Genomic DNA, 12,579 nt, shown 5'->3' on the forward strand with positions numbered 1-12,579 from the left:
AAAATGATTTAATGGGGAATCAGTATATCGTCATGTCAACATAATTTAAGTTCTACTTTTTTCTGATTTTGTTCTGTATTGTATATGCGTAACAGTGCTTTCCAATTACAGAATTCTGTGTTGAAAGAAATATGAAGAAAAACCCTTAAATCACTACTGAAAGTAGAAGTCCCCTGAGCAGAGATGCTAATCAGTATGTTAGGTGAAACAGATAGAGCCCCCTTTAAAAAGAAAGAAAGAAAAAAAAAATAAAAAAAAAGGAGCTTGATTGCTTCTGTAGATTTTTACTAGCAGATTTTATTTGCATTTGTGGACAGTTCTGATCTGTTTAAAACTTAATTTAGAGTTGTAATTTCAGGTGGCAGAGTTATTTCAAGAGTTGAAAGAGCGAGTCAGCGCATTTAACATGCGTATTAATACTCAACCATCTGCTATGGATCAGGAATACGTGTACAAACAACGCTTCATTTTGCAGGTAATGCTTTATTAACGCACTTTTCAGGGGAGAACAACTATTTGCAAAATTTATAGCTGACTTCTTATATACTAATATTAGTGAATTGCTGTTACCTCCTGTGTTTCAAAATTCTCCATAGATTGAGTTTTCAGGTTAAAAAAGGTAATGTTTCCTACAGCTTAGAAGTACAACCAATGTTAATTTCAATTTCTCAAAACTTGCAGATAATATTTATTCTCTAGCTATCCCTTGATTTTTAACAGTTCATCAAAATAAAATAAAATCATCCTGAGATCAGTTTAACTCTGTGACTGATTAATCTGTATTAAAGTTGTTAAATACTCTGAAGGATAGTTTGAGTTGGAAGGATAAGAGTTAACATTTCTGAAAAAGAGCACTCAAACAAGAAATGAAACCTATTTGGACCTTCACTGACTTGCTTGTTTACTAGAGAAAAAACAGATTTCTTTCGGCTACTGTAGCTTGCTGTGAAATTTCCAATGAAATTTCTTGTCCTATTTTGACTGAGTAGTGATTTTGTTGTTTTGTTTTCAGACAGACTTAGTGATTGTTTCAAAGGGAATTTGTTTAACTGTGTCAGCAGTGAACTTCAGATCTGAATTGTTAAATATTGTAAGACAATATGAAAACTGAGGAAGTCTCATATTTCATGTAGCTACTCTGTGTGAATTTATTGAAAATTGAGACTCCTTTGAGCTTATCAAAGAGAGTAAGTGTTAAAGCCAATGTTAATAATTACAGTTTTCATAGACCTTATCTTTCTACAGAAATAGGAAAATGTTGCAGAATTCTTCCAGAAGAGGAAATCTTTTCATGAAAGTATGTTTTTAAAGGATAGGATTTGCATGAGTTGACCTTTAGTTTGAAATTACAGTATTTCCTGGAAAGAGACAGGGAAAACTGTTCACATTAAGAACTACTGTATCACCTTCATCGCAAGTATATTTGTTCTTGAGAAACTTGATAACATGCTATGTTTCACAAAATACTGCTTTTACCTCAGGTTGTAATAGCTGGTGCTTTCTATCCAAACTACTTTACTTTTGGAAAATGTGACCAAGAAATTGCTGTGAGAGAGCTTGCTGGCAAAGATCCAAAAACCACTATAATGGTATGTTAGGAAGCTGAATAACTTAATATTAAGTACCAAGTAATTAAAATATGTAGTGTTAAGGCTGGTCTTTTCAAGTTTTGTTGTTTTGGTCTAGGACAGATATAACTGTCTCCTCTAATCCTTATTTGGTAAATTGTCATCTCTCCTATCTCCTCCTCTTCCAGTATAATAAATGCTGAGTGGGTGGGCAATTTTGAAGAGAATTCTTGCTGAGAACTACCTCTATACATTCGATTGCTAATTTCACATAACCGGCTGACTTTCATAACTCACAAAAAATTTATAGGATAGGACTACCAAGGCTGCTTTTAGTGTTTTTTTACAAAAACAAATTGATGAACCTACTTTTACAATCTTTTCTGTTTTGTAATTTCTTATTGGGTGCATGCATTACATACCTGATTATTATGCTGAGGTTACTCAGATGTTGCACTCCAGGTCCTTTTTTTCTTTTTTTTTTCTTTTTTTTTCCCCCCAATGATTGAATAATTACAGGCTTGAAATGGCTATGTTGACTTTGCAAAATGATACGCAACCTAAAGTAGGAAAATGTTTTGCTGTGCGTTCCTGTATCTAAACTAGATAGAACATTATAAAACAAAATCACTATGGTTAAACAAAACAAACCTACAAACAAGCAAGCCTCAAAGGACTGCTCTTACAGCAGTATTATGCACCTAGTGTTTTGTGTCCAGGACATAAAATGCAGTTCTTCTTGGCTTTGAGGCAGTTTCTGCAGTCTGGTCTAGATCACAGTTTTGGCCACGGATCTTGGTAATCTTTTGGTTTTGTTCCCTCCCCCCTACCCCAGTCTAAAGTTGTAAGGACCAAAAAGACTTCTAAACAGTTTTGTAGCCCCTGAAAAAGTATTCAAAGTCCAGAAGTTTGGAGTTGCTATTTAGGTGTTCTGTTATTCAATATTAAAGCAAAATCTCCTAAAAAGACATACTTGAATAAATAAAAGGCAGGAAGTTTGAGATTGCCAAACCGCATGGTATATCTGGCTATAGTGACATTTTAATTATTGTGGACCTGTCACCTTAAATTGAATTAAGTTACTGCTGCTGGATTATTGTTTTGCTTTTGAATGCACATCCTTCTCTTTATATTGGATCTTATCTGACTCCTGAATTGAGTCAGTTCAGGATTCTAAACTAAGAGAATGATGCTCGTTTTCATTGTAGAGTTGATTTTCAAGCTGGTTTAGCTCACTGAATTTGTGAAATGCACAACCATCTCTCACACTGAAAAGCAGTGTTGCAACTTCTGTCATTTGGGCAGTTTGTAGTGGTTTTAGCATAAAAACACAAGAACAATAATGAAATTATAGAATAATTTAAGTTGGAGTGAAGTCACCTAGTCCAGTGATCTGCTCAAAGTAGGATCAACACTAAATTCCAATGACGTTGCATTGGGGCTAACCCAGTTAGATTTGGAAAAAATCCTAGACATGGAGGTTTCACAACTTCTCTGGCTTTTCCAAGTGTCTGACTGTCTGTATGGTAATCATTTTCTTCCTTGAGTCAGAACCTCCCCTGTTTCAACTTATGACTCTTGATTCTCTTCTTATGCCATGCACCTACATAAAGAACCAAGTTTTCTCTTAGGAACTTCATCTTAGAGTTGGTAGGTTCCTGTTAGGTCTCCCCAAAGTCTTTTCCTCTGCAGCTAAACAAACCTAGATTTTCTTTCTTTTTTTCTTTTTTTAGCCTCTCCTCTGCCCTCTGGCCATTTTGGTGGCCATCTGCCAGGCTTGTTTCTGTTTATCAGTTTCCTCCTTGAACTGGGGAACCCGGGACTGCATGCTAATGAATGCTGAGCAGTGGAGAACAGTCACTTCCCTTGATCTGCTGGTTGTGTTGTGCTGCTGTTGATGCAGCTGTTGATTCAACCCAATATGTTGTTAGCTGCAAAGGTGCACTACTGACTCAGGTTCACTTTGCTGTCCACCAGGAGCCCCCAGGTCCTTTTCAGCAGAGCAGCTACCAAATCAGTTAGACCTTAGTATATGTACTATTGAATTTCATGAGACTCCTGTCAGACCATTCCTCTAGCCTATTTATGTCCCTATAGGTGGTGGCCCTGTCCTCTAGTTTATCAACTTTTCCCACCAATTAGTTGTCATCTGCAGACTTCATAAGGGAGTATTCTGTCTCTTCCTTCAGGTCACTGGTAAAGATGATATTAAACAGCGTAGGTGCTTGGATAGACCCCTGCAGAACTTCACCTCTAACCAGCCTCCAGAGAAAGCATGAACTATTAACAGCTACCCTTTGAGCCCAGTGCTCCAGCCAGGTCCTTGGAGCCTACCCATCCATACTATAATGACCCAACTTGGATACAAGAATACTGTGGCAGACCATGTCAGAGCCTTTACTTAAGGGAAAGTCACTGACATCTGCCGCTCTTCCCTGTTCTACAGTTCTAGCTGTTTTGTGATAGCAGGTAATAAAGCTGGTCAAGTGTGATTTACTCTTGCTAAATACATGATGGCTATTTCCATTTACTTCCTTCATATACTCAGAAATAGCCTCCAGAAGGGCTTCCTCCATGAATCTTTGTAGGAACCAGAGTGAGGCTGTCTGGTCTGTAGTTCCCTATAGCTCATCCTTGCCTTTTCTAAACATGGATATAATGCTTGAACTTTGTGTGCAGCCTGTGTGACCCCTTGAACTTTTATGGGTTGAGTTTTCTCAAGAAATCTCTGATTCCATCCTGAAGGAAGGAGAAAGCTAACAGTTAAATATTTAGGTGAAGCTGTTAATGCATTAAGATAAATATATCTAAGCTTTAACTTGTTTTTCTTAACAGTTGAAGAATATTCCTCCCTATGGATTCTTATATCATAAGCAGTTGCAGTCACTTTTCAGACAGTGTGGGCAGGTAAAATCTATTACATATGATGGACCAAAGTAAGTACAAAATATTTCAAGTCTTATGCCTTTCTCGTGTTCTCAGTTGTGAGCCCAGTAGTCAACTTATTTCTTTGTTGCTGTTGCACTGACAAACATGAGTTTATTTCTTATGATTTAATCTGTTTGGAATCAGTAATTTATTTTTAATATATTGGCTAGAATAAGAAGGGTAGCCTTGAGGCTTAATATGTTAAATGGAGTAGCAGAGTAATCCAGTAGCATTAGATAAATGAGCTCAGTTAGAGACTGCTTTCTGTTTTCTCTTTTCTGTTGTGTAACAGTGGCCCTTAAAACTGCAGCTGATCTGTCTGTACTTGTTTCTAACTTACAGTGAAGCCAGCTCATTTGTACCAAATCAAGTGGCTTTGCGCAAAATGTATGTGACTGGCTGCTTTAGCAGATTTGCCAGCTGACTTTGGGCTATAACTGTCCAAAGTTGAAAAAATCATGTAGTCTTTCTTATGCCTCTTCCAAGCTTTAATACCTTTCTTATTTTGTATATATTCCACTACATTATTTCTACTCGTATTAGGTTGGCTCCGTAGTTTTGGTATGTTCTTGTGAAAATGCTAGAAAATTTTCTAAACTGTAATTAAAAATGCTTTAACATATATAAGAGTAGTAGGCAAAGCCTGTAAGGAAGCTACTCTTTCCAGTTCTCTGGGCTGCTAAGATAGACAGGGAGAAGAAATGATTGTGTTTTGGGTTTTGTTTCCCCATCAAGGAACTCTGCAACTTTCTCTTGTGGGGTTTTTGGAACAGGGCTTTTGTGGAGTTCTCTCGTAACCCGATGGAGGGCTTTAAGACTCTTCCTGCAGTGTACATGTCACTTAAAATGTCCCAGTTGAAAATTCCACTTAACCTCAATGTTCATTACCCAGATGAGATTGAAAGGCACTTGGAAGGCGGCACAGCTGCGAGAGTAAAATACACAAGGTAATGGTGTGCTCTGGGGGAAATTGGTCTGAAGTTGAAAGAAGGTTTATAGGATTAAGAATTTCCTAGAATTGTTCGTGTGAGCAGAACGTCTTTGCTGGTACTTCAGGAAAACAGTAATAAAATCATTATTTGAATGCTTTAATGGCTGTGGAGAAAAGCATCATGAAGCAAGAAACTTAGTTAGGACACCGATCCTGGACTGGAAAAAATTTTTTTTTTTTGTTAAAGTTGTTTCCCTAGAGCAATCTGAGCATGCACTGTCTGTATTTAAGTTTCAATTCCGTTTCTGTAGAAACGTGTGGAATTGTGATGTATATTACAACTTTCTGTTCATGCTGCAGACAATGTGGGCGTTGGTAGGACCAAAAGAGAAAAGGAATGACATTTGGGGACGTAATAAAAAGGGATGCTTGGAAATAGTGATTAAGGATGCAATGTAGTAAGTTCATCTGGTTAGACTACCTGCTTTTGCTAGAAAGATTTAGCATCTGGATTTCATTGTCAAAAATATATACTGTCTGTGATTCTCTGCTTTTGGCCATACGTGCAGCTGCTGAAACAGTAATCTGTCTAGTTCATGATTGGTCTATAGCCACTCTTACTATTTTAAAACATGAAATTCAAAATAGGAAGGCGGGACTGAACTGTAAAGTTTAAAGTGCATGTGAATACATCACTTCCAGTTGATCGTAATTGTTTTCTAATAAAGCACATGCAGCAGTTTTACTGTACCCCGAAACTGTACTTAAAATCTATAGGAAAAATAATTCTTAAAGGATTCCAGAAAAATCACCTGGACTGGAGGACTAATTCTGAATTTCCTAACTTTTATCAAGTAAAAAGAATGTGATATTCAAAAAAGGGATTATGCTGAATTTATATTTGTGCTGCAGTGTACTTGATCTATTTTCAGCATGAAATAGCAGAAAACTTTTTTTTTTCGGACGCTTAATGAATTGGTGGAACAGTTGCTCCACAGCGTGAATATGCTTGTGTTCAGTCATAATGGGTATGTTGGTTTTGCATAGTCATTTTCCATTTTAATTAACTTCATACCTCTTAAAATAAAGGCCATTAAGTACCTAAATGAATGTTAGAGCTTATTTCATTGCAAAGGAAGAGTACCATGATTTTTGTCAGGAAGTTGATCTTTTTTTTTCTTTGTATACATATATACATTCATGCTAAATGAACGTGAGAAGTAAGTGGAAAGTGAAAATTCAACTCTGAATTTTCACTTTTGAATTTTTCCTTCAACCTGGTGTGCATGTATTTAGCATCTTTATTCTATAATTTTTTTTTAGAGTAAATGTGGACTATCAGAAGCAGACAGTAGAGCCTGTGGAAATATCATTTGGTATTTCAGAACTGTCAAAGATGATCCCAAACCGTCTTCTATCCATCAATGTAACAGAGGTAGGAATGTTCTGTATCTCAAGTAGGTTATGTCTAATCATCAGGATCTAGCTGTATTAGCACAGGTGAATATTCAACAAGTGAAAATAATGGATATTAATTTACTTAGCACAGAGATACTCAGAAAGGGTATGAAGAATATTCTTGGTCTAATTCTTAATGTTTTTGTTAAAACAGTACTCACATTTCTTGCTTCAGTTATTGAAATTTGTTTGCACTTGTAAAACTGCTAAAAATAAGTAGGATTCTCTGGCAGAAAATCTTACCTGGAAGTAGGCTTAAATGTTGCATGATAATGGGAGTAATAAAATATTTCTGTAAGTAGGTATTTGGGCCATTTATCTAGCTGTTATAAACCATCTGTTTTCTTTAGAAGCTGCAGATACAAGAACTTAGATGAATTCATGGTACTGCATGCTCATTCAAGAAAATCTGTTGCATGCATAAAAGGTGGTGCATCAGGATGAAAAAGTGTGATGCATTAGAGTGACATGATGCAGCAGCTGATAGGGAAGCATCGCGTTCGGAGCAGCCTTAAAAACCGAGCAGCTTTCTGTATTCTCTGCAGCACAAGAAACTCAAACTGAATTTCTGCATTTCTTAACTATTTTCATACTTTTTCCACCAAACTTCTAATACACATTCCAGCACCTCTTGGAATAGTATATGCAGCTGTGGCTTCTACTTGGGTAATGTAAAAGCCTTTCTGCATCAGTCTCAGATGTATCTTTTTCTGCTGTTCGTTGGCTGTTAGTTGGACTACAGTTTTGACACCTTCATATGACAAAATGGATAAACAAGCAAACTCCCTTTCTTACAACGGTGGGAAAGCTGGAGGCAGATGTTTCCGGGAGAACAGACAAGACAGATCTGTCAAATGCTGAGTTAACAGAAGAAAGCAAGCAGCAGCCTTTCAAGTGACTTTGAGTTTATTGTCAGGAAGGCCAGGAAAAGGGAACCTGGAGACAAGATTGAAAGGAAGGCTCTATTATTTTGGGAGAGGGGGTGTTTTGTGTTTTGTTTTTGTTTTACACAGGGAGAAAAGGAATATAGCTGTTTAAGATCATGTTGCAGGATTTGTTACGTCAACTCTCTGCATTATAAGTCCATATTTGAGTAAGCTTAATTTTTAAATAGTGATGATACTGCAGAGATTTTCTAATAAACACATTTTAAAATGAGTATGTGTGCACGTTTGTATGTATACATATTTCTAATACCTGAAGCTGAGAATTAAGCTTTAACTGTAATCTTTTCAGCAGATTGATTAATACCAAGCGATATATAAGCTGTTGAAATATTAAAGAAGGTTCAAACTAGCAAGCTAGTGCAAATTCTAGGCTGAAGTATTAAACCAGCCCTTGATAGTAGTGGTATGTTGTGCAAGTGCAGAAAGAATATTTTCTTCAGTTTATCCAGTTAAGTCCATTATGTGAAAAAAACATTCCAGTCAGTTAGCTATTGATGCTACTTTTGTTTAATACATCAGTTTTTCATGTGTATTTATTTCCACAACTTGTTATAAATAAAGATACTTCTTTTCATTTTGAGTGTTTGAAACTAGATAAGAGATGTTATAAGAGGTCAGTAGGCAATTGGAGATGACGACTGACTTTATTCATTTTGATTTAAATAGCAGGGTCCTCCCTTCTCCCCAACCTACCCTTAATTTCCTGGAGGGTGACTGATCCTCACTGGTCAGTCATAATGCCAGTTTGCTCCTAAACGTATCTGACTCTCAAGTTTGGCATTCACTAACTAGAAAGGTGCACCATGTCTGTATGCACCTATGTGATGAATGACATACCTTATTTTTCTTAAGAGTCATCTTTCCTCCTCCCCCCCGCCTTTTTTTTAATTCTCACCCTCTTTCATTCCCAGTAATACTTAAGGTCTATTTGAATGAAAATTTTAATGCAAATATTCAGCAAATAGACATTTTATAACCGTATTATTTGATGAAGAGCAACCTTATATGGGAGAGAAATGCTTCTCTGAATATTTTTTGCAGTATGAGAGCACTTCTATATGTGTGTCAGGAGTAAGATATTTTCATGTATTTTGCTCAGAATAACTATTTTGTATTTGATATGTAAGAAATAAACGAATGAGAGCTGAAACTGTTTATTTTTTATGGCTTTTAGATTGTGGAAGTTGGACACTTCTGGGGTTACAGGATAGATGAAAAAAACATGACCGTTCTTCAGACTCTAAATGCTGAAATTAACCACCAGAACCTGATGGATTTGCCAATGTCTCCACATCCAGAGTTAGTTTGCCTGGCCCCATTCCCGTGTTTGGAAAACAAAGGATACTACCGAGCTCGTATTCTGTATGTTTCTGGAGATTTTGCTGAGGTACGGTAATGTGTTATGTCATGTTGAATTGGTAGGATGAAATTGGGTTAACAATCTTACAGCTATGCATTTTAATGAAGTATTGTTCTTGTGACAATTGTAAACATTTCAATAAAGAAAAGAGAAATTTGTAAAACTAGAACTAAAATAAAACATTAATAGAATGTTGCAAGAATAGATGAATTGTAGGGATTTTTTCAGAACACAGGGATATTTTTATATTAAACTAAGAGCAGCTGTTGTTGATGTGAGTTGTGTGTGCTGAAGCAGAGGAAAGCAAAATGAAGATGAAAATACCTAGTAACTTTGAAAACATGGTAAGGATTACCTAGATCAGAGGCCAGTACAATATTTTTGGCAGACAACCTACATCATTTTTTCATAAATATCTCAAACTTCATCTGAAAACTAACTTTCTTGCTACCACTGTGTTGGGAATCCTTCCTCCCATATTCAGGTGTTTATTATGTCCAGTTTGCATCCATTTGTTCTTGTGCCAGTGTTTTCTCTGGTGGTTTACCTAGACATTCTTCTCTTCTTCCTTCTTACTCTTCCTCAGCAAATTTCTTACCTTTTTGTTCCTGGACTGCATTTTGCTAACTGAAGCAGGCTGTACTTTATATCATACTGCCACTCCATTCTCCTGATCATCTCAATCCTTCTCCTCTGTTCAGTAATATTCCTAGTTCTGAGCTCATTTTCTTGAACCTGGTTGACTAGAATTATGTATGCTCTTGTAGCTGTAGTTCCACCTTTGCTTAAGCAATGATGATAGCGCTCTCATTCCAACATTGTATTTCTCCTCTACCTTTAGAAGCCTTTTGTATGGTGTATGCCAAGGTGTATTTGCCTTTTAATGGGGGGGGGGTGTGTGGGGGGGGGGGGGAGGGGGTTGCATGTTCTTTTTGTTGTTGTTAAACCACCTTTTCACCCTATGCTCAGGTTTGTCTCCAGGATAATTCCCAACTAATCAGAATTTATAAAATAATTGTATAGCACTTACAGCAAAAATTGTTACAAATTCCAATGGATATGATGATTTACTTGATAGTATCGATTTTCCCTATTCCTGGTCAGGCCTCTGGACCATTCTGTGTATTAAAAAAAAAAAAAAAAAAAAAAAAAAGCATTGATCTGTTCTATTTCATCAGCACATTTTTGCTCTTTGTGCCAAGGTCAATAATGGAAATTACTATGGTAGTTCAAGGTTGATCTTAATTTCCCATGCCAATACTCTTTTCAGCATTTGGGGTGGTGGTGTGTGGCCTTTGCACCGTCCTTTCTTCTTTTGCATTTCTCAATTTCTGAACATAATTGCGTATCGCCACTATGGAGTTCATCCTAAACCTTGCTATCTGTCTACAGCAATGAAAAACCAGTGAGTAACGGTGCTAATCTCATCATTTTTGCCTTTGCATTTATATGCACTCAACCTGTGGTAACCAGCTTTGCATAAGTAAACAGTTGCTAGGTGGTATCATTCACTGTTAAGAGGTTATACAGATTTAATTGCGAGGAGAGAATTACTGTCTTTCAGATAAGTTTACTTTTTTTAGATCTAGCAGATTATCTGCATAATTGGTGGATGTGTAGCCAAGAGATTAAATAATAGACATAATAAAATTTGACCTATTGTTTTTGACAGATCTTTATTTGTGTATTTTTCAGGTTCTGAATTTGCTTCCTTTTCACTTGACAGGATTTTTTTTTTGTACTGTAATAATTAAACATTTGTGACTTCCCTTGCCCACTGATAGTAGAGTTATTTTTTTTTAGCATTGTGGAATCTCTGCTGATGCTCTCATGTTTACATTCTTCTTTTCTGCAGGTTTTCTTTGTAGATTATGGCAATAGATCAAGAGTACCTTTAAAAAAATTAAAAGATATTCCAAGTCATCTTCGAGAGCTTCCTTTTCAGGTAGAGATAATGCTGTTTGCTATTTAATATCTCAATGTCCAGTTTGGCAAATGAAAGCATATATTAAATCACACATTTCAGAATAATATTGAACTGGCCTGTGTTTTGCTAATGTGGTGTACCTACAAATATTTTCCCCCAAATACATGGTCTGTTTAGTTGTACTTGCTGTATGAAACTAAATTGTGTTTCATAAAAGTGAAGAGAAATCTTATCTAGGCTTTTGTTTTTAGGGACACTTGCTTGAGCAAAAGAACTTGAACTTGCTACCTGATTAGATGTTAAACCAGATAGTTTTTTTTTTTATGTCTTTTTGTTTAAAAAAAAAAAAAAGGAAAAAAAAAGGAGAGAGAGAGTGTTCATTTTAGCAAAACTCATCCATTCTTGAGTTTTCTTCAGATGTATTAGAGAAGAATCTATTTCTTTTCCAAGCCTAACTCTTCAATTATCAATTCTGATTTTCTTTGCCAAAATTATGACTAGAAAAGCAGTGTTTCTGTTAAATTCCCATTGAAGCTATAATTAGTGATCACAGAAAGGGATCAGATGAGTGTACTTACTCTTGCCTGGAAGAGAATAGCTGCAGTGCTTCTGATAAATAGTTATTATCTTTTAAAAAGAACTGCAGGTTATAAAGTTTTAGCATGGAGAGCATCTCTAGATTCATAAGACTTCAGTGTTGCTGGTGAATTAATACTGCCTATATATCTGTGAAACGTATGGTATCTTTTGTGCACTGTTTTTTCTGGTTCTTTGTCAATTGTGCATAGTATCGAAGTGATATGAGATGTAATATAGTAACGTGTAGCTGCATTGGCAATGACAGAATAGGAATTATGCCAGTAGTCTTACGGTATTCTTAGGAATTAACATAAGCCATTGCAATAATTAAGAAGTCATTTTACAGTTACTAATTCAAACAGTTTACTGAGAAAATGAAAGATTGATGTCAATTTGGTACTCAGGCAAGCGTTATTTTTAATGTTTTTGCTCTAGGCTTTAGAGTTCAAGATGTGCAAGATGCGTCCATCTGCAAAATCGCTTGTATGTGGGGAGCAGTGGAGTTACAGTGCTAGCCAGAGATTTGCCTCACTAGTAAATGGTTATACTCTTCTAGTGAAGGTGTATTCACTTGTGCACAGTGTTCTACATGTGGATGTTTTCCGTTATTTGGGGAGCAAAGAACTTGTGAATATTCGAGATGTGCTTATTGAAGAATGTTATGCTGAACAAGCAGATGAATCATATGAATCACAAGTATGTGCTCAATAAGCTTCACTAATTCTTTCCTTACGCTAATTTATTTAAGCTCTGACTCTCTGAAGCCCTGGTTGAGCTGAAGTCTTGGGGGCATGCCATACAGGATTAGGCAAGATTAATACTTGAATAGTACTATATATTTTTTAGTGTGTGCATATTTCAAGTGGAGGTCTTGACCAAAG

At 36.2% G+C, this 12,579-nt stretch overlaps 1 protein-coding gene across 1 annotated transcript in view; it reads left to right on the forward strand.

The window, feature by feature from the left end:
- Positions 1-12,579, forward strand: part of TDRD9 (tudor domain containing 9) — a 54,948-nt gene that overhangs the window by 33,357 nt on the left and 9,012 nt on the right. The window contains exons 21-28 of the mRNA XM_062577700.1: positions 359-475; positions 1,482-1,589; positions 4,404-4,504; positions 5,270-5,443; positions 6,751-6,862; positions 9,007-9,219; positions 11,048-11,137; positions 12,134-12,394. Coding sequence (XP_062433684.1) covers positions 359-475; positions 1,482-1,589; positions 4,404-4,504; positions 5,270-5,443; positions 6,751-6,862; positions 9,007-9,219; positions 11,048-11,137; positions 12,134-12,394 — 1,176 coding nt within the window. The remainder of the gene's footprint in view (positions 1-358; positions 476-1,481; positions 1,590-4,403; positions 4,505-5,269; positions 5,444-6,750; positions 6,863-9,006; positions 9,220-11,047; positions 11,138-12,133; positions 12,395-12,579) is intronic.

This window comes from Rhea pennata, chromosome 5 (genome assembly GCF_028389875.1).
Source record: "Rhea pennata isolate bPtePen1 chromosome 5, bPtePen1.pri, whole genome shotgun sequence".
NCBI classification, from domain to species: Eukaryota; Metazoa; Chordata; class Aves; order Rheiformes; family Rheidae; genus Rhea; species Rhea pennata.